General features: G+C 68.1%; 3 protein-coding genes and 1 long non-coding RNA gene across 16 annotated transcripts; 2 read left to right on the top strand and 2 right to left on the bottom strand.

The window, feature by feature from the left end:
• Positions 1–1,374: 1,374 nt before the first annotated feature.
• Positions 1,375–7,111, bottom strand: PPT2 (palmitoyl-protein thioesterase 2). Its single transcript, XM_050919658.1, has 9 exons — positions 7,035–7,111; positions 6,244–6,438; positions 4,423–4,576; positions 3,798–3,893; positions 3,175–3,282; positions 3,007–3,090; positions 2,716–2,800; positions 2,226–2,280; positions 1,375–1,639 (listed from the first exon to the last, which is right to left on the bottom strand). The coding sequence occupies exons 2-9, from the start codon at positions 6,409–6,411 to the stop codon at positions 1,496–1,498; spliced, it is 894 nt and encodes a 297-aa protein (XP_050775615.1). The 5' UTR covers positions 6,412–6,438; positions 7,035–7,111; the 3' UTR covers positions 1,375–1,495.
• A 5,591-nt stretch (positions 7,112–12,702) lies between these two features.
• LOC127032379 (carnitine O-acetyltransferase-like) lies at positions 12,703–23,481 on the top strand. Of its 3 annotated transcripts, XM_050919609.1 has the most exons (14): positions 12,714–12,875; positions 14,582–14,887; positions 15,356–15,474; positions 16,400–16,453; positions 16,831–16,996; positions 17,373–17,547; positions 18,622–18,800; positions 19,089–19,189; positions 19,864–19,983; positions 20,206–20,328; positions 20,408–20,543; positions 21,220–21,282; positions 21,606–21,743; positions 22,909–23,481. In XM_050919609.1, the coding sequence occupies exons 1-14, from the start codon at positions 12,810–12,812 to the stop codon at positions 23,155–23,157; spliced, it is 1,995 nt and encodes a 664-aa protein (XP_050775566.1). In that variant the 5' UTR covers positions 12,714–12,809; the 3' UTR covers positions 23,158–23,481. The 3 variants fall into 3 exon arrangements, with proteins under 3 accessions (XP_050775567.1, XP_050775568.1, XP_050775566.1); XM_050919610.1 differs by lacking the exon at positions 19,864–19,983 and having other exon boundaries at positions 12,703–12,875; XM_050919611.1 differs by lacking the exon at positions 20,206–20,328 and having other exon boundaries at positions 12,705–12,875.
• LOC127032406 (uncharacterized) lies at positions 13,510–14,572 on the top strand. Of its 10 annotated transcripts, none has more exons than XM_050919674.1 (4): positions 13,510–13,815; positions 13,891–13,924; positions 13,973–14,065; positions 14,250–14,572. In XM_050919674.1, exons 1-4 carry the CDS (start codon positions 13,787–13,789, stop codon positions 14,565–14,567), a joined length of 474 nt encoding a protein of 157 aa, XP_050775631.1. In that variant the 5' UTR covers positions 13,510–13,786; the 3' UTR covers positions 14,568–14,572. The 10 variants fall into 10 exon arrangements, 9 of the variants coding, with proteins under 9 accessions (XP_050775631.1, XP_050775625.1, XP_050775627.1 ...); XM_050919668.1 differs by having other exon boundaries at positions 13,510–13,856; XM_050919670.1 differs by having other exon boundaries at positions 13,510–13,856; positions 13,891–13,965; positions 14,041–14,065.
• On the bottom strand, positions 21,865–22,882 carry LOC127032433 (uncharacterized). 2 transcript variants are annotated; one of them, XR_007768827.1, is made up of 3 exons: positions 22,564–22,882; positions 22,384–22,467; positions 21,865–21,955 (listed from the first exon to the last, which is right to left on the bottom strand). It is a non-coding gene; the product is annotated as an uncharacterized LOC127032433 (long non-coding RNA). The 2 variants fall into 2 exon arrangements; XR_007768826.1 differs by lacking the exon at positions 22,564–22,882 and adding an exon at positions 22,473–22,563 and having other exon boundaries at positions 22,384–22,441.
• Positions 23,482–24,784: the final 1,303 nt, after the last annotated feature.

Below are 24,784 nucleotides of genomic sequence, written 5' to 3'. Positions count from 1 at the left end.
CAGTGTGCTCCAGATAATGGAACTGAACCTCCTAGCTAGTGACACCCCAAATTATCCTAGAACCCCCAAACACAGGGTCCAAGTCTCCAACCGTTTATAAAAAAACGGAACCCCAGTAACTCATGCAAAATCAGCCACCTCAAATTACCACCCATCATCCCTAAAAGCAGCCCAAAAATTCCAGCGAACCCCCAAATAAATGGAGCTCCCTGAACTTGCCCTATGAATTAACACAAAATCTCTAGTGACCCCCCAAAAGTAGCAGCCTGCACAGGCAGGGAGCCCCAAAACGTAACCCCGAGTCCCTACAAATGTCTAGTGACCCCCAATTTAAGTGGTTCCCCAAAATTCAACGTGCTTAACTGAGTTCACACGACTCCCTTCCAGGGCGTGAACCCCAAAACTACAAGAAAATTCTCTAGTTACCCCCAATATCCACAGCCCTTAAGCTACTAAAATAAGTGAACCTCTAAAATTAATGCAAATCTCCCGTGACCCCAAACTTCCCAGAGCAAAAAACCATCTGCTGAGATGTGAACCCCAAAATATAATGCACAATTCCTGCTGACTCCAACCAACAGGTCTCCCGGACACCCCAAAAACCTCAGCCCCAAACTGTGTTCTGGAAATGCACCCCCAAATTCAGTCACCCCAAAACCACCCTCAAGGCCCTAAAACTGAACCCCCAATTGCAGCTGACATCTCTCTCCAAGCCTTGGGGTTCAACTAAGTTCCCCAGTTGAATCTGCACCCGTCTTTGGCACCCCAAAATTTGGGATCCCAGGTCTAATCTTCCCCATAGCGAACCCCTAAATCCCTCATCATCCCTCAAATCCTTGACCCCAGTGTGGGGTCCTGAAGCTTCTCCAGGGACTTCCGCAAAGCCCCTTCAGACCCATCAGGCCCCCCAAATTCCTCTGCAGCTGAACCCCCAAAACTGCCACATCTGGAAATGTATCTAAAAAGTTCTGTGAACCCCCAAATTAACTCCCAAGGGTCAGGTACCCCAATATTACCCCTTTTGGGGGTCCACTCTCTCCCTCTCCCCTGAGCTAAGACAGGGTTGGGTCTGGTTTTGGGGGCAAAACAGCAGAGGGCTGAAGACCCCCAGATATCCCTGAGTCCCACATGGAATATGGCAGCACAGCTTGGTCCCCTCGTGCCAGGCACGAAAGGGTTAATACTGGATACTGCCTGGCTGGGGGGCTGGGGCACCCCCAAACTGAGCCCCCCCAAACCAGGCAGCCATGACATAAACTACGGGCCGGTTCAAACCCCGCCCCCCGCAAACCTGACCTGGAAAAGGATCCCAGCCCTGCCAGGACCCAGCTTCCCAAAGTCCCATACCCAGCCCCCCTGGGATCCCAGCCCCCCCCCGGATCCTCCCCTAGGAAACCCCCCTGCCCCGAACACCCACTTGGTACCAAACAGGATCGCATTGCCTGGGGGTTGTAATTAAAAAGGCAGGGCCCCCTGCCCCCCCCCGGCCCCCCCGCTAGGAGAGCCAGGGGGCCAGGCAGGTCTCGTAGACGGTGCGGTTCGAGTGCCAGGCCGTGTGCGGCACCCCAGCCATCTGGCACCGGGCGATGGCACCGCGGGCGTCCAGCGTCTTCAGCCCGAAGCTGTCCTGCAGGTACACCTGGGGGGGCAAGGGGGGTCAGAGCCAGGTGAGAGTCACACAGTGTAATACAGAGAGAAAGCACCCCCAGCCCCCCCCCTCCCCAGCACCACCCCCTGCTGGGCATCAGAGCCACAGACAGGAGAACCCAGGAGTCCTGGCTCCCAGCCCCACCCGCTCTAACCCACCACCCCCCACTCCCCTCCCAGAGCCAGGGAGAGAACCCAGGAGTCCTGGCTCCCAGCCCCACCCGCTCTAACCCACCACCCCCCACTCCCCTCCCAGAGCCAGGGAGAGAACCCAGGAGTCCTGGCTCCCAGACCCCCCTGCTCTAACCCACCAGCCCCCACTCCCCTCCCAGAGCCAGGGAGAGAACCCAGGAGTTCTGGCTCCTAGCCCCCGCTGCTCTGACCCACCAGCCCCCACTCCCCTCCCAGAGCCAGGGAGAGAACCCAGGAGTTCTGGCTCCCAGACCCCCCTGCTCTGACCCACCAGCCCCCACTCCCCTCCCAGAGCAGGGGAGAGAACCCAGGAGTCCTGGCTCCCAGACCCCCCTGCTCTAACCCACCAGCCCCCACTCCCCTCCCAGGCCCCCAGCTCTGCTCACCAGCTGCTGCTCCATGTCCATCACTGTCTCGTTGAGGTTGTAGAAAGCAAAGAGGCTGTTTGGGGGAGGCGGAGGGGTTACTGGGGGGGTCATTCATTGGGGGGCGCCCAGGTTGCAGGGAGCTGCAGACCCAGCCCTGGGCTGGCCCCCAATTTGTTACCCCCCCAGCACCTAGCGCTCTCCCCAGTATCCCAAATCTTCCCCACTGGGAGTGACCCTAACTGCAGCTTCTCCCAGCCCCCCGAATCCTCCGCTGGCCCCCAAACTTCATCATAGCCCCACGACCCCTCCCCTCTCCCACAACCCTGCCCTGCCCCCCTCTGCACCCCAGCCCTCCCATCACAGCCCCAGCTCTGAACCCTCCCACCTCCCAGCACAGCCCCCCACAAGCCCCCCAACTTCCAGTGCCCCCTTTCTCTGGCCTCCATCAATCATCCCCGGCCCCCACAGCGACGCTCCCAGGGCCCCGCCCTCCCCCCGGCGCGGTCACCTGGACTGCCAGGGCGTGATGACGCCGTCGTCCGGACCCCCGACCAGAACCAGCTTCTGGATCCGCACGAGATTCCTCTTCCAGGCTGGGGGCACAAGGGAGGGGAGTTATGGGGCGCAGGGGGACCCTAGCTGCGAACCCCCCACTCTGCAAGGACCAGCCTAGGGAAACAGGGGGCTGCGGGTCGGGAGTGAGGGGCGCCGGCAGGGCTGGGGGGCTGCGGGTCGGGAGTGAGGGGCGCCCGCCGGGCTGGGGGGCTGCAGGTCGGGAGTGAGGGGCGCCTTCCCTTACCTGTGGCGTTGGGATTAACCCTTTCACTGTTGAGCAGGGCGAGGAAGTTGCTGCTGTTGAGATAAAGGTCCCGGTGATGTGGGTCTGGAAGGCAGGAGGGGGGGTCAGAGTCTGTGGGGAGCCAGCAGGACGCACGTGCCCCCCCCGGCCCAGCCCCCCACGACTCACCGTTCCAGTAGTTGCAGATGGAGACGTCCTGGCCCAGGCGGGTGTAACAGAACCGGTACAGGTTGGACTTCACGTACTTGGGGAACAGCCAGCGCAGGTACTGGGTGTCTGCAGGGGGGCAGGGAGTCAGACGGGCCCGGCCCCCCCAGATCTCCTGACCCGCAGCCCCCAGCCCCACCGACGCCCCTCACTCCCGACCCGCACCCCCCCGTGCCCCTCACTCCTGACCCGCAGCCCCTAGCCCCGCCGACGACCCTCACTCCCGACCCGCACCCCCCCAGTGCCCCTCACTCCCGACCCGCAGCCCCCAGCCCTGCCGGTGCCCCTCACTCCCGACCCGCACCCCCCCAGTGGCCCTCACTCCCGACCCGCAGCCCCCAGCCCTACCGGTGCCCCTCACTCCCGACCCGCAGTCCCCCCAGTGCCCCTCACTCCTGACCCGCAGCTCCCCCAGTGCGTCTCACTCCTGACCCGCAGCCCCCAGTCCCGCCGATGCCCCTCACTCCCGACTAGCAGCCCCCAGCCCCGCCAACGCCCCTCTCTCCCTACCAGCAGCCCCCAGCCCCACTGGTGCCCCTCACTCCTGACCCGCAGCCCCCAGCCCCGCCCCCGGGCGCACTCACCCCCATACTGTCCCATCTGGGGGGCGGAGAGGGAGATGAAGGTGTCGACGTTGTGATCAGGCATCGTGGAGAGCAGAGCTCGGCAGATGAGCCCCCCTAGGGAGAGGGAGAAATGCGGGTGGGGGTCGCTCTGCTTACTGGGGCGGGGGAGGGAGAACCCTGCACGTCCCCCAACCACCACTTGGGGGAGACACAAAACCTGCCCAGATCGCCTGGGTCCTGGTCGGACTCCGGCCCAGTGCAATTCCCACCATGAGTAGCAGGGGGAGGCACTAAAGCTGCTCCCCCCTTGGCCCCCTGCTCCCCCGGTGCCCCTCACTCCCGACCCGCAGCCCCTGCCAGCCTAGCCCTGCCCCCCCCAGCTCTGCTGGTGCCCCTCACTCCCGACCTGCAGCCCCTGCCAGCCCAGCCCTGCCCCCCTCCCCCGTCGGTGCCCCTCACTCCCGACCCTGCACCCCCTGCCAGTCCAACCCTGAGCCCCCCCCCGCCGGTGCCCCTTACTCCAGACCCGCAGCCCCCTGCCAGTCCAACCCTGCGCCCTCCCCCGTCGGTGCCCCTCACTCCCGACCCACAGCCCCTGCTCCCAGCCTGGGCAGGGGTACCAGGGCTCCGGGGCCGGCCGTACCCTGTGAATAGCAGATGAGATGGACCCCGTCGGCCGCGTTCTGCATGATGGGTGAAATGGCGCGTCGGAAACCCTCCACCTGCACCCACAGCGGCTTCAGGCTCTGGCTGTGGTCAAAGAGATCCACGACCGTCACGTTGGTGCCAGGGTGGCTCTGTGCCAGGGAGAGACGAGTAAGAGCCCTGCCCCCCCCAGCCCTGCCGGTGCCCCTCACTCCCAACCCGCAGCCCCCACCAGCCCAGCCCTGCCCCCCCCCAGCCCTGCCGGTGCCCCTCACTCCCGACCCGCAGCCCCCGCCAGTCCAGCCCTGCCCCCCCCAGCCCTGCCGGTGCCCCTCACTCCCAACCCGCAGCCCCCGCCAGTCCAGCCCTGCCCCCCCCAGCCCTGCCGGTGCCCCTCACTCCGGACCCGCAGCCCCTGCCAGTCCAGCCCTGCCCCCCCTAGCCCTGCCGGTGCCCCTCACTCCCGACCCGCAGCCCCCACCAGCCCAGCCCTGCCCCCTCCCAGCCCTGCCGGTGCCCCTCACTCCTGACCCGCAGCCCCCGCCAGCCCAGCCCTGCCCCCCCCAACCCTGCCGGTGCCCCTCACTCCCGACCCGCAGCCCTCGCCAGCCCAGCCCTGCCCCCCCCAGCCCTGCCGGTGCCCCTCACTCCTGACCCACAGCCCCCCCCAGCCCTGCCGGTGCCCCTCACTCCGGACCCGCAGCCCCTGCCAGTCCAGCCCTGCCCCCCCCCAGCCCTGCTGGTGCCCCTCACTCCCGACCCGCAGCCCCCGCCAGCCCAGCCCTGCCGGTGCCCCTCACTCCTGACCCGCAGCCCCCGCCAGCCCAGTCCTGCCCCCCCCCCCCAGCCCTGACGGTGCCCCTCACTCCAGACCCACAGCCCCTGCCAGCCCAGCCCTGCCGGTGCCCCTCACTCCCAACCCGCAGCACCTGCCAGCCCAGCCCTGCCCCCCACCCCAGCCCTGCCCCCCACCCCAGCCCTGCCAGTGCCCCTCACTCCCGACCCACAGCCCCCACTAGCCTGCCCTGCCCCCCCCAGCCCTGCCGGTGCCCCTCACTCTGGACCCGCAACCCCTGCCAGCCCAGCCCTGCCACCCCCAAGCTCTGTTCATTCCTGTGTAGGTGCGGATTGGAGAGAACTGATTTGACTTGGCATTTCTTATCTTCAGAGTTTAAAACAAACTTTGCATTCAGACAGACTCAAACCGCCTGCCAGGCCTGTGTGACAGGAAGGAAACTGAGGCAGGGAGAGAGGAGGGACATGCCTGGGGTCACACAATGCATGGGGAATGGAACCCAGGTGTCCCAACCACCCCCCTCCCCCGCTCCAACCACCAGACCCCACTCCCCTCCCAGAGCCGGGGAGAGAACCCAGGAGTCCTGGCTCCCACCAGCCCCCACTCCCCTCCCAGAGCCGGGGAGAGAAACCAGGAGTCCGGACTATCTGGTCTAACTACTACACCTCATGCCCACATTCCCTATCACCCCATGGGGCGTCTCCAGGTTGTTTTTCTACCTGTTGTTTTAGCTCCAGGGCCCTGAGTCAGCTGGGCTGGGGCCGCTGAAATCCACCCTCTGCTCCAGTTAGTAGGAGAATATCTGCCCCTGTCCCACCCACAGCTGGAAGAGAACCCTGGCGTCCTGGTTCCCAGCCCCCCCTGCTCTAACCACCAGCCCCTACTCCCTTCCCAGACCCAGGGAGAGAACCCAGGTGTCCTGGCTCCCAGCCCCCCCTGCTCCAACCCACCAGCCCCCACTCCCCTCCCAGAGCTGGGAGAGAACCCAGGAGTCCTGGGGCGGACCCAGGCGTCCGGGCTGACCTGGTTGATGAAGAGTAGCAGGTGGCTGAACTCCGAGGGGCTGTCGAACAGGCCGTGAACGACCACGACCGGCTTGTAGGAGGTGCCGAGGGTGAGGAGGAAGAAGAGGAAGAGGAGGAGGCAGAGGGGGGCCAGCGCCCCCCAGTTCCCCTGGGGTCGGCCCCTCATCCTGGAATCCCAGCGGCGCAGGGGGGTCTGGGCAGGAGAGAAACACATTTTGAGGTTCACCTCCTCCTCTGCTGCACCCCCAGATCCTTCCACTGCACCCCTGCTTTGCAAGCAGGGGGGAGAGAACCCAGGAGTCCGGGCTCCCAGCCCCCCCCGCTCTAACCACCAGCCCCCACTGCCCTCCCAGCGCTGGGAGAGAACCCAGGAGTCCTGGCTCCCAGCCCCCTCCCCGCTCTAACCACCAGCCCCCACTGCCCTCCCAGCGCTGGGAGAGAACCCAGGAGTCCGGGCTCCCAGCCCCCCCCGCTCTAACCACCAGCCCCCACTGCCCTCCCAGCGCTGGGAGAGAACCCAGGAGTCCGGGCTCCCAGTGGGGCGCAAGGCAGGTCACTTCACCCCCTTTCTCCGCCCCCCCGGCGCTATGGCGGCGGGGCCCTTTGAGGGTCACCCCCCCAGCCTGTGTGCACCCCCAGCAGCCGGGTCCGGCCCCTCTGTAATGCACCCGGGGGGCTCCGGGCAGGACCCCAGAATCCCTCGCCCCCCGGCCAGGACGCCTGGGTCCGCTCCCTCCCCCCGGAATGCAGCGCGGCCGCCCCTCCCCCACGGCCGGGGGCAGATCTCACCTCACCGGGGCCCCCCCGCGAACCGGCCGGTGCCTTGTTTACTTCCCCTCCCGGGCGAGCGGCCCCCCGCCCCCCCGCGTCAGTTCCGGAACTCGGCCCCGGCAACCGTGCAGCTTCCCTAGCAACGGATGTATGAGCATTCCATCCCCCCCCCCCCCCGGGCCGGGCCGAGAACCCGGGAGTCCGGGCACCCAGATCCCCACCCCCCGGGCCGGGCCAGGCTGAGAACCCGGGAGTCCGGGCACCCAGATCCCCCTCCCCCCGGGCCGGGCCGAGAACCCAGGAGTCCGGGCACCCAGATCCCCCTCCCCCCGGGCCGGGCCGAGAACCCGGGAGTCCGGGCACCCAGATCCCCACCCCCCGGGCCGGGCCAGGCTGAGAACCCGGGAGTCCGGGCACCCAGATCCCCCTCCCCCCGGGCCGGGCCGAGAACCCAGGAGTCCGGGCACCCAGATCCCCCTCCCCCCGGGCCGGGCCGAGCCGAGAACCCGGGAGTCCGGGCACCCAGATCCCCACTCCCCGGGCCGGGCCAGGCCGAGAACCCGGGAGTCCGGGCACCCAGATCCCCCTCCCCCTGGGCCGGGCCGAGAACCCGGGAGTCCGGGCTCCCAGATCCCCCTTCCCTCCCCCGAAGCGGGGCCGAGAACCCAGGAGTCCGGGCACCCAGATCCCCCTCCCCCCGGGCCGGGCCGATAACCCGGGAGTCCGGGCACCCAGATCCCCCTCCCCCCGGGCCGGGCCGGGCCGAGAACCCGGGAGTCCGGGCACCCAGATCCCCCTCCCCCTGGGCCGGGCCGGGCCGGGCCGAGAACCCAGGAGTCCGGGCTCCCAGATTCCCCTCCCCTCCCCCCCCGGGCGGGGTTGAGAACCCAGGAGTCCAGGCTACCAGATTCCCCCTACCCGGGGTGGGGTCGAGAACCCAGGAGTCTGGGCTCCCAGATCCCCCTCCCCTTCCCCCCAGGGGCGGGGCCGAGAACCCAGGAATCCGGGCTCCCAGATCCCACCCCCCCCCAGAGCTGGGCAGAGAACCCAGGAGTCCGGGGCGCCCAGCCATGGAGAGAAAGAACACAGGCGTCCTGGCTCCAAGCCCCTCCCCCCGATCTAAACTCCCAGCCTCCCTCAGCTCCCAGAGCTGGGAGAGAACCCAGGCGTCCTGGCTCCCAGGTCCCCCAGCTGGGGAGAGAGAGAACCAGGAGTCCTGGCACCCAGGTTCCCCAGCTGGGGAGAGAGAGAACCAGGAGTCCTGGCACCCAGGTTCCCCAGCTGGGGAGAGAGAGAACCCAGGCGTCCTGGCACCCGGCCCCCCAGCTGGGGAGAGGGAGAACCCAGGCGTCCTGGCACCCGGCCCCCCAGCTGGGGAGAGGGAGAACCCAGGCGTCCTGGCACCCGGCCCCCCAGCTGGGGAGAGGGAGAACCCAGGCGTCCTGGCACCCGGCTCCCCAGCTGGGGAGAGGGAGAACCCAGGCGTCCTGGCACCCGGCCCCCCAGCTGGGGAGAGGGAGAACCCAGGCGTCCTGGCACCCGGCCCCCCAGCTGGGGAGAGGGAGAACCCAGGCGTCCTGGCACCCGGCCCCCCAGCTGGGGAGAGGGAGAACCCAGGCGTCCTGGCACCCGACCCCCCAGCTGGGGAGAGGGAGAACCCAGGCGTCCTGGCACCCGGCCCCCCAGCTGGGGAGAGAGAGAACCCAGGCGTCCTGGCACCCGGCCCCCCAGCTGGGGAGAGGGAGAACCCAGGCGTCCTGGCACCCGGCCCCCCAGCTGGGGAGAGGGAGAACCCAGGCGTCCTGGCACCCGGCCCCCCAGCTGGGGAGAGGGAGAACCCAGGCGTCCTGGCACCCGGCCCCCCAGCTGGGGAGAGGGAGAACCCAGGCGTCCTGGCACCCGGCCCCCCAGCTGGGGAGAGGGAGAATCCAGGCGTCCTGGCACCCGGCCGTACTCCAGGAGCCGGCTGGCACGCGAGCCCGTTTGCAGGGCAAACACTGGGCGCTGGGGAAGGGCTTGTCAAGAGGCCGCTGGAGAGGCTGGGAAGGAGAAGGCAGAACTGGCCCCGGGCAGAGTCCTGTGGCACCTGCGTGGGGCAGGGGCTGGGCTGGGTGGGCACCACGGGGGCCAAGAGCCATTGGACCAAGCCAGATCCCTGGGCAGGATGGAAACCAGACCCCCGCCCCCCTCGTTCCAGCCCCTGTGCCCTGCGGGCCGAGAAATCCCGGGGTAGGTCCTAGGGGCCACCAAGGGCCCAGGACTTGCACAACTGGGGATCACACCCCACTGGGATCTCCCCGACCCAGGCCAGGCCTGTGAATCGGTCGCCCAGCGCCCTCCCGCCGCAGGGTCACACGTTCATTTCGTGCCCTCGCCCGAGCGATGGGCTGGTCCCGGTAACGGGCGGGACCCAGGCAGAGCCGGGACGGTTACTGCTCCTGCAAGAACAGGGCGACCAGATTTTATAGGGACAGTCCTGATATCTGGGGCTTTTTTTATATATAGGCTCCTATTACCCCCTTCTCTGTCCCGATTTTTCACACCTGCTGCCCGGTCCCGCTATGTGAGAATCACCCCCGAGTGTAACGCCGGCCTGCTGCAGATACGGGGTGGCCATTAGCACGACATCAGAGTCGGGCCGTGTCAGTCTGAAAGCTGCATTCGTGCCAGAGAATGGCACCAGAATCTGCTCAATACCCAGCGACGGTAACAGTCACACGGTCACAACCCGGGGCGGATACACCCCAACCCCCCAACCTAAGAAATACACCCACAGAGATTAACACAAACACAGCAAAATGGCAGAGTGATCGAACACGCCAGGGAAATGCTCAGCGCCGTTCACGCGTATGGACACACCAGAGCGACCAGCGATGAAATCCAGATTCCTTCATTACTGCTCGCGCCCAACAATCAACACACGGATGCTCTGAAAAGCCTGAGGAAAAAGGCTCATTATTTCGGCGCCCGAGTCTCCCAACTGAACCGATGTGTCGATTGGAGCAGCAGTGAGCGAGGGGGAATGATTCCTCGAGCAGCCGCCTGCCCGAACGGGGCCAGAGCGGAGCGGAAACATTCGCCGACGCCGCAGAACAGAGCCATTCCAGCTGTATTGAGTAACCAGACCAGCCTGGCCTATTAACGACTCATCAGTGCACCTTGGGATGATCCGATACATTAACGACGATGATAAAACAGACTTTGACGAAGAGATGCTAACGAGTCTCTGCACACCCAGCTCTGGACTGGATCCGTTCACACGCTGACAGATGGAACACTATCTGCCCACTAGCAGGGGCGTCGGATCGAATTGATGTCATAACTCCTGGGCGTGCCGGGACCTAGCCCACCCGCGCCGCGTCTCTCTGGGCAGTAAGGAAAGAGCCCGAAACGCAGAGCCGCTGGTTAGCGGGAACGGGAGCTCATTTGGCCAAAGGAAGCTGCAGTCGTTCCCAGGACTGCGCCGATATTCGCCGAGGCTCCTGCGAACTCTGAGCTCGGTTCGCTAATAGCGAGGGGCGAGGCAGCGAGCAGACACTGGCGACCCTTGGCAGACGGACAGGGCCAGGCCGGGCAGGTCCTTACCCGGGGGGCTGGCAGGCTCTGCTCTGACCCAGCACCGCTGCAGCTGTCACAGCCGGATCTCCACAACCGACTGGGACCGGGCTCGCAAAGGGGAACCGGGCTCCACACCACGTTCGAAACATCCTCTGACTGCCACGCAAATGTGTTATGTGCCCTGAGAGGGGAGTGGGGGCTGATGGTTATGGGGGAGGGGCTGGGCACCAGGACTCCTGGGTTCTCTCCCCGGCACTGACAGGGGAGTGGGGGCTGGTGGTTACAGCAGGATGGGGGGGCTGGGCACCAGGACTCCTGGGTTCTCTCCCCAGCGCTGGCAGAGGAGTAGGGGCTGGTGGTTACAGCAGGGTGGGGGGCCTGGGCACCAGGACTCCTGGGTTCTCTCCCCGGCACTGACAGGGGAGTGGGGGCTGGTGGTTACAGCAGGACGGGGGGGCTGGGCACCAGGACTCCTGGGTTCTCTCCCCGGCACTGACAGGGGAGTGGGGGCTGGTGGTTACAGCAGGGTGGGGGGCCTGGGCACCAGGACTCCTGGGTTCTCTCCCCGGCACTGACAGGGGAGTGGGGGCTGGTGGTTACAGCAGGACGGGGGGGCTGGGCACCAGGACTCCTGGGTTCTCTCCCCGGCACTGACAGGGGAGAGGGGGCTGGTGGTTACAGCAGGGTGGGGGGGCTGGGCACCAGGACTCCTGGGTTCTCTCCCCGGCACTGACAGGGGAGTGGGGGCTGGTGGTTACAGCAGGATAGGGGGGCTGGGCACCAGGACTCCTGGGTTCTCTCCCCGGCACTGACAGGGGAGTGGGGGCTGGTGGTTACAGCAGGGTGGGGGACTGGGCACCAGGACTCCTGGGTTCTCTCCCGGCGCTGGCAAGCAAGTGGGTTTTCTGACACTCACCCCATGACACAAACCCGTCCGTGGGAAGCATGAACCGGCTCCGGACGCGCCAGTGACCAGTCAGAGCCCGGGGAAGGGGCCGAGACGAAGGGTTGGGGCCTGGCTGGAACGTTCCAGGAGCCGCATCGACCTTTCCAGGGTGTCACAGAGGGAAAACATGAGTCTGGTTCCCCTCCAGCGCCCGAGAGAAGGGGAAGAAATTCCACTGCCTCAGTTCTAGGGTAATTATGGGGGCACTGGCCAAAATCAGCCCCCCGTCAGGCCGGGTGCCCCCCAGACCCCAGCCAAGATCAGGGCCCCGTCAGGCCAGGTGTCCCCCAGGTCCCAGCCAAGATCAGGGCCCCATCGGGCCAGGTGTCCCCCAGGTCCCAGCCAAGATTGGGGCCCCATCGGGCCGGGTGCCCCCCAGACCCCAGCCAAGATCAGGGCCCCATCGGGCCAGGTGTCCCTCAGGTCCCGGCCAAGGTTGGGGCCCCTTCGGGCCAGGTGCCCCCCAGACCCCAGCCGAGATCAGGGCCCCGTCAGGCCGGGTGCTCCCCAGACCCCAGCCAAGATCAGGGCCCCGTCGGGCCAGGTGTCCCCCAGGTCCCAGCCAAGATCGGGGCCCCATCGGGCCGGGTGCCCCCCAGACCCCAGCCAAGATCAGGGCCCCATCGGGCCAGGTGTCCCCCAGGTCCTGGCCAAGATTGGGGCCCCATCGGGCCGGGTGCCCCCCAGACCGCAGCCGAGATCAGGACCCCGTCGGGCCAGATGTCCCCCAGGTCCCGGCCAAGATTGGGGCTCCATTGGGCCAGGTGCCCTCCAGACCCCGGCCGAGATTGGGACCCCAGCTGAGATTGGGGCCCCGTCAGGCCGGGCGCCTCCTAGACCCCGGGCGAGATTGGGCCCCCATTGCACCGGGCGCTGCTGAGATCAGAGCCCCCGTGGGCCGGGAGCTGACACACCTTGGCTGGGATCAGGGCCCCGTCGCGCCGGCTGTGACTCCATGAGAACTGGTTCCCCGCAGTCTCACTAGACACAGGAAGGATCATTATCCCCACTTGGGGAAACTGAGGCAGGGAGCAATTCTGTGATTGGCCCAAAGACGGTCTGTGGCCCAGCTGGGGAGAGAACCCAGGCGTCCTGTTCCCTCCCCCCGGCCCGGTTCAGGGCTGCGTTGGGGGAGGGGCGCTCGGGGGGGGGGTCTCGCAGCAGCGCCTCCTGCCGGCCCGTTGCGGGCTCTGCCGGCAGCTCCCTCCAAACAGCCCCGCCCCTGCTTCCTGCCGGATCGCAGCCGGGTCAGGGCCCCGCCCGACCGAGCAACCCCCCCACCCCCCGGCATGGGGCGCTGGAGGCTCCTCCTGCCCCCCTGGGGCTGCGCCCGAGCTCCGGGTTCGCGCGCCCCGGTGAGTGGGGGGGGGCCGGTGCAAACCGTTGCTGGGCCGCAAAGTGCGGGAGTTTGCAAAGGGGCCGCGGGCGGAGCAAAGCCCGGGGGAGGGGCAGCCCCAGCCCCAGCCCCAGCCCCTAGGTTGCAGTTTTGCAGCGGGGGGGCTGGCAGCCCGGAGGCCCCTCCACTGGGTCGCGTTTGCGCGGGGGGGGCTGCGGCGCGTTTCCCCCTTTGCAGGGGGGCGGCGGGAACCTGGCAGCACGTGCCTCGGCCGAGCGGGGGCGGGGGGGCGGGTGTGCGAGCCAGGGCCGCCCAGAGGATTCGGGGGCCCTGGGGCAAAGCAATGTCGGGGGCCCTTCCATAGCACAAAGCTGCAATACTAGAGAATCCGCTATTCCCGTGGGGGCCCATTGCCCCACTGCCCCCCCCCCGGGCGGCCCTGTCCAAAGCGGCCAATGCAACCCTCCCCCCCCCGGTGCAGGTCAAAGCCGCAGCAGGTGGCACGGCGGGGGCCCCTCGCCCGCTGCAGGTTTGCGGAGCTGCCGAAGGGCCGCCGGGGGGGGGCAGAGGGGCAATAGGCCCCGGGCCCCGCAGAGGCCCCCACGGGAATAACGGATTCTCTAGTATTGCAGCTTTGTGCTATGGAAGGGCCCCCAAATCCTCTGGGCGGCCTTGGCTTTGGAAGTGGGACCCCCCCATCTGTGGGGGTTACACTTGCAGTGACCACTTGGCCAGAACACGCCTGGCCTTGCAGGCGGCTGCAGCCGAGGCTGCACCTCGCAGCGGGGGTCCTGGTGCATTTCTGCCTTTGCCACCCTGCAGTTAAGGTGGAGGGTCGCAGCATCCGCCACTTCGGCAGCATGCGGCCGGTGAGGGGAACCACTGGGGCCTTGGAACCTTTGCAAGCAGGCGCCTGGGTCTGCGGGTGCCATGGTGCAGGCAGGCGGCTGGGTCTGCGGGTGCCACGGTGCAAGCAGGCGGCTGGGTCTGCGGGTTGCGGGTGCCACGGTGCAGGCAGGCGACTTGGTCTGCAGGTGCCACGGTGCAGGCAGGCGGCTGGGTCTGCGGGTCGCGGGTGCCACGGTGCAGGCAGGCGGCTGGGTCTGCGGGTCGCAGGTGCCACGGTGCAGGCAGGCGGCTGGGTCTGCGGGTGCCACGGTGCAAGCAGGCGGCTGGGTCTGCAGGTTGCGGGTGCCACGGTGCAAGCAGGTGGGTGGGTCTGCAAGTGCCACGGTGCAAGCAGGCGGCTGGGTCTGCGGGTGCCACGGTGCAAGCAGGCGGCTGGGTCTGCGGGTGCCACGGTGCAAGCAGGCGGCTGGGTCTGCGGGTGGCGGGTGCCACGGTGCAGGCAGGCAGCTGGGTCTGCGGGTGGCGGGTGCCACGGTGCAGGCAGGCGGCTGGGTCTGCGGGTGCCACGGTGCAGGCAGGCGGCTGGGTCTGTGGGTGCCACGGTGCAAGCAGGCGGCTGGGTCTGCGGGTTGCGGGTGCCACGGTGCAGGCAGGCGGCTGGGTCTGTGGGTTGCGGGTGCCACGGTGCAGGCAGGCGGCTGGGTCTGCGGGTTGCTGGTGCCACGGTGCAGGCAGGCGGTTGCATTTCCAGCACTGGAAGCCTCGAACCGCAGCTGCTGTTGGTGCATTTCAACGCCGGCTGCATTGTGTGGGCCGGCATCGGAGGCTGCGTGATGCCCGGGTCCGGGTGGCGCTTTGGTGACTTTCCTGTTGCAGTTTCAGCCTTGGGGACAGCTGCACGTGCCTAGGGCGGCAGGTGGGCCCGTTGGTGCATTCGAGCCGTTCCCATCCCTGCAGCGGCCCCCGTCGCGGTGCCTGGCCTCGTCCTTCCCGCTGCCCCGGCAGCCCGTGCCCCCCCTGGCGCAGACGCTGGAGCGGTACCTGCGCTCGCTGGAGGTGCTGGTCACGCCCGAGGAGCTGGAGGAAACCCGGCAGCTGGTGCAGGAGTTCGGGGCACCTGGCGGGGAGGGGGAGCGGCTGCAGGCCCAGCTGGAGCGCAGAGCTGCCCGCATGGAGAACTGGGTAGAGCCGGGGGGACCCGGGAGTCCGGGGGTTAGGGAACGGGATGGGTAAGGAGCCCTGGGGAGGAGGGGAACCCAGGTGTCCTGGGCAGGGCTGGGAACAGGCAGAACCCAGGAGGTTGAGGGACCCAGGAGTCCAGGGTTAGGGAACTGGGGAGGAGGAGAACCCAGGTGTCCTGGGCAGGGCTGGGAACAGGCAGAACCCAGGAGTTTGGGGGGAGGGATGAAAGGTCGGGGGACCCAGGAGTCCTGTGAAGGTCCCTGGAGCTGTTTGGGGGGGACCCCAGCATCTGGGGCGGGAGATGGGAGTGGGGCGGCTGCCCGGGGACAGCGTCCCCTGCTGGTGACTCTGCTCAGGCCCATCAGTGCAATGAGGGTGTGTCAGGTCTCCACCAGGGGAGGGGGGGAGCTCGGGTCAAAGGTTCCATAACACCCCCCCCCGATTGTAACCCTGCTTTGTCCCCCCCAGCTCTCAGATTGGTGGGTGCAGAGCGCGTATCTGGAGAGCCGCCTGCCCCTCACCGTCCACTCCAGCCCGGCTGTGGTGCTCCCCAAGCAGGACTATAGCGACTGGAGGGGGCAGCTCCGGTGGGTATTGGGGGGGCTGCGGGTCGGGAGTGAGGGGCACCGGCAGAGCTGGGGGGGCGGGCAGGGCTAGCAGGGGCTGCGGGTCGGGAGTGAGGGGCACCGGCAGAGCTGGGGGGGCGGGCAGGGCTAGCAGGGGCTGCGGGTCGGGAGTGAAGGGCACCAGCAGAGCTGGGGGGGCAGGCAGGGCTAGCAGGGGCTGCGGGTCGGGAGTGAGGGGCACAAACAGAGCTGGGGGGGCAGGGCTGGGCTAGCAGGGGCTGCGGGTCGGGAGTGAGGAGCACTGGCAGAGCTGGGGGATGGGCAGGACTAGCAGGGGCTGCGGGTCGGGAGTGAGGAGCACTGGCAGAGCTGGGGGATGGGCAGGACTAGCAGGGGCTGCGGGTCAGGAGTGAGGGGCACAAGAAGAGCTGGGGGGGCGGGCAGGGCTAGCAGGGGCTGCGGGTCGGGAGTGAGGAGCATCGGCAGAGCTGGGGGGGCAGAGCTGGGCTAGCAGGGGCTGCGGGTCGGGAGTGAGGGGCACTGGCAGAGCTGGGGGGCGGGCAGGGCTAGCAGGGGCTGCGGGTCGGGAGTGAGGAGCATCGGCAGAGCTGGGGGGGCAGGGCTGGGCTAGCAGGAGCTGCAGGTCGGGAGTGAGGAGCATCGGCAGAGCTGGGGGGCGGGCAAGGCCAGGCTGGCAGGGGCTGCGGGTCGGGAGTGAGGGGCACCGGTAGAGCTGGGGGGAGCCCAGGGGTGGGGTGGCAGGGGCTGCGGGTCGGGAGTGAGGGGCACCGGCAGGGCTGGGGAGGGCTGCGCTGGGCTAGCAGGGGCTGCGGGTCGGGAGTGAGGGGCACCGGCAGAGCTCGGGGGAGCCCAGGGGTGGGGTGGCAGGGGCTGCGGGTCGGGAGTGAGGGGCACTGGTGGATCTGTGACATTCCCCCCCCCCCAGGTTTGCGGCGAAGCTCATCGCGGGGGTGCTGGATTTCAAGGCTAAGATTGATCAGTAAGTTCCTGACCCGACCCCCCCCCCAGCATTGGGGTACGGTTGCAGGAATGGGGGTTAATTTGGGGGGACTAGATATCGGGGGTTGCGGGAAGGGACAGGGGGGCTATACAGGACCCAGAGGAGTGGGAGAGGGGGTGATTTGGGGTTGGACTGGGGGTCCCTGGGGGTGGGGGAGGGGTGATGGGGAGCAGGACGGGGGGGCCTGGGGGTGGAGGAGGGGCAGGACTTTGGATAGGGGAGGGGGTGATTGAGGGCAGGACTGGGAGGGGCCTTGGGGTGGGATTGGGACAGGACTGGGGGGGCCGTGGGGGTGGGACAGGACTTGAGGGGTCGCTCTGCCCCGTGTCTCTCATGTGCCCCCCCCGCCCTCCCAGGCAGGCGCTGCTGGTGGAGTACCGGGGGGGGCACCCCCAGTGCATGGCCCAGTACAGCCGCCTCTTCGCCTCCTGCCGCCTACCTGGCCCCAAGCACGACGGGCTTCTGCTGCCCCCCCCAGGGCGCCGGGCCCCCACCTTCATCACCGTCGTCCGCAACTTCCAGGTACCCCTGGGACCCCCCCCGGCCCCCTGAGCTGGCCCTGCCCCGGAGTCTCCAGAACCCCCTCAAGTGACACCCCTGACCTGGCATGCCCTGGGACCCTGTGGGAAACGTGCCCCCCAGAACCCCCTGTGACACCCCCAAACCTCCCTTTGTCCAGGTCATCCCCAGGGATGGCCCCCCTGCATCGCCCCCTCTGACCCCCCAGAACAGCCCTGTGTCTGGGATTCCCAGGGTGGGGGTGTCAGGGAGTGGGGCTGGCTGACTCCTGAGGGGGAAATGGGCATTTGGGGGTGTCTGTGTCGGGGCGGGGGTCCTCGGGAAGTCGCTGAGGGGATTCCGGGGGGCCCTGCAGGGGCTGACCCCGACCCCCCCCCAGTTTTTCCAGCTGGAGGTGTACAACAGCGACGGGACCCCCCTCACCGTGGACCAGCTGCACCTGCAGCTGCAGCGCATCCGGGGGCTGTCGTGGAAGACGGACAAGGAGCCACTGGGGGTGCTGACGGGGGATCACCGGCACACCTGGGGCCAGGCCTACAGCACCCTCATGAGAGGTATGGGGGGCTGGGGACCCCAAAGGCTGGGCCAGGCCTACAGCACCCTCGTGAGAGGTATGGGGGGGCTGGGGACCCCAAAGGCTGGGCCAGGCCTACAGCACCCTCATGAGAGGTACGGGGGGCTGGGGACCCCAAAGGCTGGGCCAGGCCTACAGCACCCTCGTGAGAGGTATGGGGGGGCTGGGGACCCCAAAGGCTGGGCCAGGCCTGCAGCACCCTCGTGAGAGGTACGAGAGGCTTGGGACCCCAAAGGCTGGGCCAGGCCTACAGCACCCTCGTGAGAGGTACGGGGGGCTGGGGACCCCAAAGGCTGGGCCAGGCCTACAGCACCCTCGTGAGAGGTACGGGGGGGCTGGGGACCCCAAAGGCTGGGCCAGGCCTGCAGCACCCTCGTGAGAGGTACAGGGGGCTGGGGACCCCAAAGGCTGGGCCAGGCCTGCAGCCCCCTCGTGAGAGGTATGGGGGGGCTGGGGACCCCAAAGGCTGGGCCAGGCCTGCAGCCCCCTCGTGAGAGGTACGGGGGTCTGGGGACCCCAAAGGCTGGGCCAGGCCTGCAGCCCCCTCGTGAGAGGTACGGGGGACCCCAAAGGCTGGGCCAGGCCTGCAGCCCCCTCGTGAGAGGTACGGGGGGGCTGGGGACCCCAAAGGCTGGGCCAGGCCTGCAGCCCCCTCGTGAGAGGTATGGGGGACCCCAAAGGCTGGGCCAGGCCTGCAGCACCCTCGTGAGAGGTACGGGGGGCTGGGGACCCCAAAGGCTGGGCCAGGCCTGCAGCCCGCTTGTGAGAGGTACAGGGGACCCCAAAGGCTGGGCCAGGCCTGCAGCACCCTCGTGAGAGGTACGGGGGGGGGGCCTGGCCTGGGGGTCCATGTATATCTCAAGATGTAACGGGGGAGGGGGAAAGGAGGCGGGACTTCCTGCTTTGGAAGGGGCTAAAGGGGGGCCCCGACGCCTGGGGGACAGCAGTGAATGGGGTGTAACAAGGGTGGGATCCCAAAGCAGGCAGGTTCTGGGTTCCAATCCCGCTTGGTGCGAGGGGGTGGGGCTGACCCGTCCGGTGACCCCGCCCCCAGACCGGCTGAACCGGGAGTCGGCCCGGTGCATCCAGCGCAGCCTCTTCACCGTCTGCCTCGACGCCCCGGTGCTGAAGGTGTCGGACGAGCGCTACCCCAGCCGCGTCGCCGCCCAGATGCTGCACGGGGGCGGCAGCTACTCCAACAGCGGCAACCGGTGGTTTGACAAGACCCTGCAGGTGAGGTGGGAGCGGGACTACCTGCTTTGGGAGAAGGGGGCGGGACTTCCTGTCTTGGAGAATTGGGTGGGGGCAGGAATTCCTAATTTGTGGGAGGTGAAGAAAAGGTAGAGAGGGAGGCGGGATTTCCTAGTTTGGACTGCAGGGGTGGGACAGTGTGTAGGGAGGCAGGACTTCCTGTTTTGTGGGAAGAAAAGGGGCAGGACTTCCTGTTTTGGGATTAGGGTGGAAGGGAAGAGGCGGGATTTCCTGTTTTGTCTCACTCTCTCTCTCTTTCCCTGCCCCCAGTTCATCGTGGGGGAGGACGGCGTTTGTGGGGTGTTGTATGAACAGGCCATGGCCGACGGGGCCCCCATAGCCACCATCATCGACCATGTCCTCGATTACTGGTAACTGCTAAACTAGGACATTTGGGGTGCCCCCAGACCCTTGACCCCCTGATCAATCCCATAGGGCCAGCCTGGGGGGACCCAATGGAAACAGAGGATTTGGGGGTCACATCTCCCTATAAGGCAGCCGCCAAATATTCTCCTGAATTAGGGATCCCCTTGTAATGGAGCGAAGGGGAGATTTAGGGGTTTCATCTCCCCACAAGGGGAGTGAAACTGTGCCAAAGTTGGGGCTCCCCAAGATGGGGTGCAGAGTTCACCCTTCCCTATGGGATGGCATTCCCTGAACCCCAAATTACATGTGTGTTGGGGAGCCCCTGAACGGGTGGGGGGGGTAATTGGAGGTCCATTCTTAGGGGACAGCAGCCCCAGATCCCCCATTTTTGTCCTGTAGTGGAGGGACCCCAAAATGGGAAGCATGGGGGGGGATTGGGGTGAGGGATCCCCTGTACCATCTCTGTGGGGCTCGAGCAGGCTGGTGGGTGAGAGGGGCAGAACTTCCTGTTTTGGGAATGGGAAAGGGGTGGGACTTCCTGCCTTGGGAAGGGGAGGGCAGTGTGTGGGGGAGAGGGCAGAATGTGCTACCAGGGGAGGCTGGTTTTGGGGTGCAGTGACGTGCCCCCAGCACAGTGATTTTGGGGGGATCCTCCCATCTGACCTGGGGTCTCTGGCAGCAAGGACCCTGACACGGCGCGCGCCCCCATGACGCCCCTGCCCCTGCCCCCCAAGCTGTACTTCTACATCACCCCCGAGATCAAGTGGGACATCGAGCGAGCCAAGCAGAACCTGGACATGTGAGAGCCGGGGGCGGGGGGCAGCGGGGGCATGGGAGGTAATCCAGTGCGGGGAGGGGGCGTTGAAGGGGGGAGGGGAAAGTTGGGGAGGGGTGGGGGGCTTTTGGGGAGCAGGGGCTTGGGATGGTGCAGAGGGGTGGGGAGGGGGGCAGGGGGGAGCTGTGGGGAGGGGCATTGGGGGGCGGAGGGTCCAGCCCCCAGCTAACCTCTCTCTCCCCCCAGCCTGATCACGGACCTGGACATCAGCTGTTTCACCTACCGGGGGTTCGGGCAGGGGCTCCCCAAGCGCTGGGGGCTGCGCCCCGACTCCCTCTTCCAGGTGGCGCTGCAGCTGGCCTACTACAGGTGGGGGCCCTGGGGGCCCAGGCCGGGGGGTGCAGTGGGGGGGGCAATGTGGGGCTGACTGACCCCGGTCTCCCCCCAGGACCCACGGCTCGCTCTGCGCCACCAGCGAGGTGGTGTCCCTACGCCGTTTCCACCTGGGACGGACGGACGCCGTGCGCCCCGCGGCCCCCCCGGTGCTGCGCCTGGCCCGGGCCATGGAAACGCCCCACAGCCAGGTAACCCCCCACTGCGCCCCACGGCCCCCCCGGTGCTGCGCCTGGCCCGGGCCATGGAAACGCCCCACAGCCAGGTAACCCCCCCACTGCGCCCCGCGGCCCCTCCGGTGCTGCACCTGGCCCGGGCCATGGACGCGCCCCACAGCCAGGTAACCCCCCCACTGCGCCCCGCGGCCCCCCCGGTGCTGTGCCTGGCCCGGGCCATGGACGCGCCCCACAGCCAGGTAACCCCCGTACATCCCCCCCGTGCCCCGCGGCCCCCCCGGTGCTGCGCCTGGCCTGGGCCATGGACGCGCCCCACAGCCAGGTAACCCCCCCCCGACTCCTGCGCCCCACAGCCCCCCCACTGCGCCCTGCGGCCCCCCCCCGGTGCTGTGCCTGGCCCGGGCCATGGACACGCCCCACAGCCAGGTAATGCCCCCCGCATCCCACAGCCAGGTAACCGGCCCCCCACAATCCCCCCACTGCCCTGCACCCCACGGCTGCCCCACAGCCAGGTATCGTGTTCCCCCATGGCTAGGTAACTGTTCCCCCCCCCACGGTCCCCTAATTCTGCGCCTGGCCCACACCATGCACGAGTCCTCCCCCCCCCACGGATCCCCACCCACCCTGTTCCTACCCTGTCCCCCTGCCCCCCAGCAACCCCCGTGCTGACCCGGGTCCCCCCACCCCCCAGGACGAGGAGACGCTGGCCCTGCTGCAGGCGGCTGTGGAATCTCAGAGCGCCAGGACCGAACAGGTGCGACAACCCCCATCCCCCGCAGGGTGGGGACCCAGGCGTCCGGGCTGGGACCTTCTCCCTACGTGAGCAGGGGTGGGGCGGGCCTGGGACCCAGGCGTCCGGGCGGTGATCCTCTCCCCACGCGGAGGGAGGGGACCCAGGCGTCCGGGCGGTGATCCTCTCCCCACGCGGAGGGAGGGGACCCAGGCGTCCGGGCTGGGACCTTCTCCCTACGTGGGCAGGGGTGGGGCGGGCCTGGGACCCAGGCGTCCGGACGGTGACCCTCTCCCCACGCGGAGGGAGGGGACCCAGGCGTCCGGGCGGTGACCCTCTCCCCGCAGGTGCTGGCCGGGCAGGGCATCGACCGGCACCTCCTGGGCCTGAAGCTGGCGGCCATCGGGGACGGGCAGCGGCTGCCAGGGATCTTCATGGACACGGCCTACGCCATCGCCACGCACTGCCGGCTGCTCACCGGCCAGGTACTGCCCCACGGCGCCCCCCAGCTCACCCTCACCCGTCCCACGGCGCCCCTACGCCATCGCCATGCACTGCCGGCTGCTCACCGGCCAGGTACTGCCCCACGGCGCCCCCCAGCTCACCCTCACCCGCCCCACGGCGCCCCTACGCCATCGCCACGCACTGCCGGCTGCTCACCGGCCAGGTACTGCCCCACGGCGCCCCCCAGCTCACCCTCACCCGTCCCACGGCGCCCCTACGCCATCGCCATGCACTGCCGGCTGCTCACCGGCCAGGTACTGCCCCACGGCGCCCCCCAGCTCACCCTCACCCGCCCCACGGCGCCCCTACGCCATCGCCACGCACTGCCGACTGCTCACCGGCCAGGTACTGCCCCACGGCGCCCCCCAGCTCACCCTCACCTGCCCCACGGTGCCCCTACGCCATCGCCAAGCACTGCCGGCTGCTCACCGGCCAGGTACTGCCCCACGGCGCCCCCCACCTCACCCTCACCCGCCCCACGGCGCCCCTATGCCATCACCACGCACTGCCAGCTGCTCACCGGCCAGGTACTGCCCCACAGCGCCCCCAGCTCACCCTCACCCGCCCCACGGCGCCCCTACGCCATCGCCACACACTGCCGGCTGCTCACCGGCCAGGTACTGCCCCACGGCGCCCCTACGCCATCGCCACGCACTGCCGGCTGCTCACCGGCCAGGTACTGCCCCACGGTGCGCCCCACCTCACCTGACCTGCCCCACGGTGCCCCTACGCCATCGCCACGCACTGCCGGCTGCTCACCGGCCAGGTACTGCCCCACGGCGCCCCCCACCTCACCCTGACCCGCCCCACAGCGCCCCTACGCCATCGCCACGCACTGCCGGCTGCTTACCAGACAGGTATGGACCTCCCTGCTACCCCCTATACTGTTGCCATCCACTGATGGCTGCTCAGCAGGCAGATATGGGCCCCTGCCCCCCAACTAACACCCATTCCTGCTCCCTCCCCTCTCCCTGCCCAGGGGTGTTGGGGGGAGATCCCTTCAAAGGTGGCAGTAGTGGGCTCTTATCCTGCCTCCTCACTGGAGGTCATCAGTGGTGGGGGGTTCAGGTTGGGTGTAGGTTGGGGTGCAGGCGGGGGGGACTTGGGGCTGGCCGCCCCCCTTACCCTGCTCTCCCCACCCCCCAGGTGGCTTCGCGCTCCGACTGCCTGATGGTCTACGGGCCGCAGGTGCCGGACGGCTACGGGGTCTGCTACAACCCGCTGGATGCCCACGTCAACTTCGCCATCACGGCCTTCAACTGCTGCCGCGAGACCCACGCCCAGCGCCTGGCCCACACCCTGCAGCGGGTCCTGGACCAGCTCGCCCGCCTGCTGGGGGAGAGCCCGGGGGGCACCGGCGGGGAGGGGGGCGGGGACGTGGAGGGGCAGCCCTGACGGCCCCCCACCTGCCACCACACACTCCATGTACCCACAGTGCCCCTCTGCAGCACCTCACATCCCTTTACCCACAATCCTCTTGCCCAGAACCCCTCTGACCCCCCCACCCAGCATCCCCTTCTGTGCCCCCTCGCTCCCTACCCAGAATCCCACTGCCCAGAACCCCTCTGACCCCCCCGCACCCAATATCCCCTTCTGTGCCTTACCCACAATCCCCTCTGCACAGGGGGCAGCCCCCCCCTTCAGACAGGTAATTGGGAGACAAATCTAACTTATTTTCTGACGGATGGAAAATGAATAAAAATCATGGTGTGATTTGTAGCCATGTGGTGTCAGCTCTGAGCGTGGGGACCCCCCCCGATTACCCTATTCCCTGAGGTGCGGTGCCCCCAATGACCCCCAATCAACCCCCTTCCTGGGGGTGTGGTGCCCCCAGTAACCCCCTGATCTCCCCCCTTCTTGGGGGTGTGGCATCTCCTAGTGACCCGCTGTTTCTGGGGGCACAGTGCCTACCAGTGACACCCCCCCCCCGAATCCCTCCTTCCTGGCTGCATGGTGTCTAGCAGTGACCCCCCAATTGTCCACTTCCTGGGGGTGTGGTGCCTCCTAGTGACCCCTTGAACTCCCTCTTCCAGGAGCTCTGTGCCCCCAGGAACCCCCCAATACCCCCCTCCATGGGGTGTGGCAACACCTAGTGACCCACTGTTCCCAGGGGCATGGTGCCTACCAGTACCCCCTGCACCCCCTCTTCCCAGGACAGCCAGGCCCACAGGGAATTTTGGGGGGCAGCACCCTCAGCCCCACCCTGCCTGTGGAGAGCCCCCTGCTGCCCCCGCCCCCCCTGAAGCCCAGCCCCTAGCGCCGCCCTGAGGCCAGGGGGAGCCCTGCCTGCCTGGGCAGAGCCCCCTGTTAGCCCCCCTGCCCCGCCACCTGCAGCCCCTAGCACCGCCCTGGGGCAATGGGGAGCCCTGACTGCCCGGGCAGAGCCCCCTGCTGCCCCCCCCCCTGCAGCCCAGCCCCTCGCACTGCCCTGGGGCAATGGGGAGCCCTGACTGCCCGGGCAGAGCCCCCTGCTGCCCCCCCCCCCTGCAGCCCAGCCCCTAGCGCCGCCCTGGGGCAATGGGGAGCCCTGACTGCCTGGGGACAGCGCCCCCCGTCCCCCCTCCTGCAGCCCAGCCCCTCGCACTGCCCTGGGGCAATGGGGAGCCCTGACTGCCTGGGGACAGCACCCCCCCGTCCCCCCTCCTGCAGCCCAGCCCCTCGCACTGCCCTGGGGCAATGGGGAGGCCTGACTGCCCGGGGATCCCCTACATGAGAACACAAACCACCACTGTCATGAGCTGTGTGGGTCTCAGCTCGTCACCTGCAGGTGTGAAACGAGACACAAACTGTCACATGCTGCGGAGAGGCCAGGACTGGGCTGGCACGTGGCTGCGGGGCGGGAGTGAGGGGCACCGGACGGGCTGGGGCTGCGGGTTGGGGGTGAGGGGCACCGGACGGGCTGGGGCTGTGGGTCGGGAGTGAGGGGCACCGGACGGGCTGGGGCTGTGGGTCGGGAGTGAGGGGCACCGGACGGGCTGGGGGCTGCGGGTCGGGAGTGAGGGGCAGCGGGGGGGGCAGGGGC

The sequence above is a fragment of the Gopherus flavomarginatus genome, chromosome 12 (assembly GCF_025201925.1).
Source record: "Gopherus flavomarginatus isolate rGopFla2 chromosome 12, rGopFla2.mat.asm, whole genome shotgun sequence".
In the NCBI taxonomy this organism is placed as follows: domain Eukaryota; kingdom Metazoa; phylum Chordata; order Testudines; family Testudinidae; genus Gopherus; species Gopherus flavomarginatus.
The sequence above is the reverse complement of the archived record's forward strand: the minus strand, read 5'-3'. Positions and strand labels throughout refer to the sequence as shown.

What these genes read in the sequence shown, in the direction of transcription:
- PPT2 (XM_050919658.1), bottom strand. Translation starts at nt 6,411, where the DNA reads ATGAGGGGCCGACCCCAGGGGAACTGGGGGGCGCTGGCCCCCCTCTGC. An exon ending in TGCTACTCTTCATCAACCAG is followed by an intron (nt 4,577 to 6,243) that starts GTCAGCCCGGAC and finishes TCCCTGGCACAG; the next exon opens with AGCCACCCTGGCACCAACGT. An exon ending in ATCACGCCCTGGCAGTCCAG is followed by an intron (nt 2,281 to 2,715) that starts GTGACCGCGCCG and finishes TCCCCCAAACAG; the next exon opens with CCTCTTTGCTTTCTACAACC.
- LOC127032379 (XM_050919609.1), top strand. Translation starts at nt 12,810, where the DNA reads ATGGGGCGCTGGAGGCTCCTCCTGCCCCCCTGGGGCTGCGCCCGAGCT. An exon ending in GACTGGAGGGGGCAGCTCCG is followed by an intron (nt 15,475 to 16,399) that starts GTGGGTATTGGG and finishes CCCCCCCCCCAG; the next exon opens with GTTTGCGGCGAAGCTCATCG. An exon ending in GCCAAGCAGAACCTGGACAT is followed by an intron (nt 19,984 to 20,205) that starts GTGAGAGCCGGG and finishes CTCTCCCCCCAG; the next exon opens with CCTGATCACGGACCTGGACA.
- LOC127032406 (XM_050919667.1), top strand. Translation starts at nt 13,717, where the DNA reads ATGCGGCCGGTGAGGGGAACCACTGGGGCCTTGGAACCTTTGCAAGCA. An exon ending in GCTGGGTCTGCGGGTTGCGG is followed by an intron (nt 13,857 to 13,890) that starts GTGCCACGGTGC and finishes CTTGGTCTGCAG; the next exon opens with GTGCCACGGTGCAGGCAGGC. An exon ending in GGGTGCCACGGTGCAAGCAG is followed by an intron (nt 14,066 to 14,249) that starts GTGGGTGGGTCT and finishes CGGTGCAGGCAG; the next exon opens with GCGGCTGGGTCTGCGGGTGC.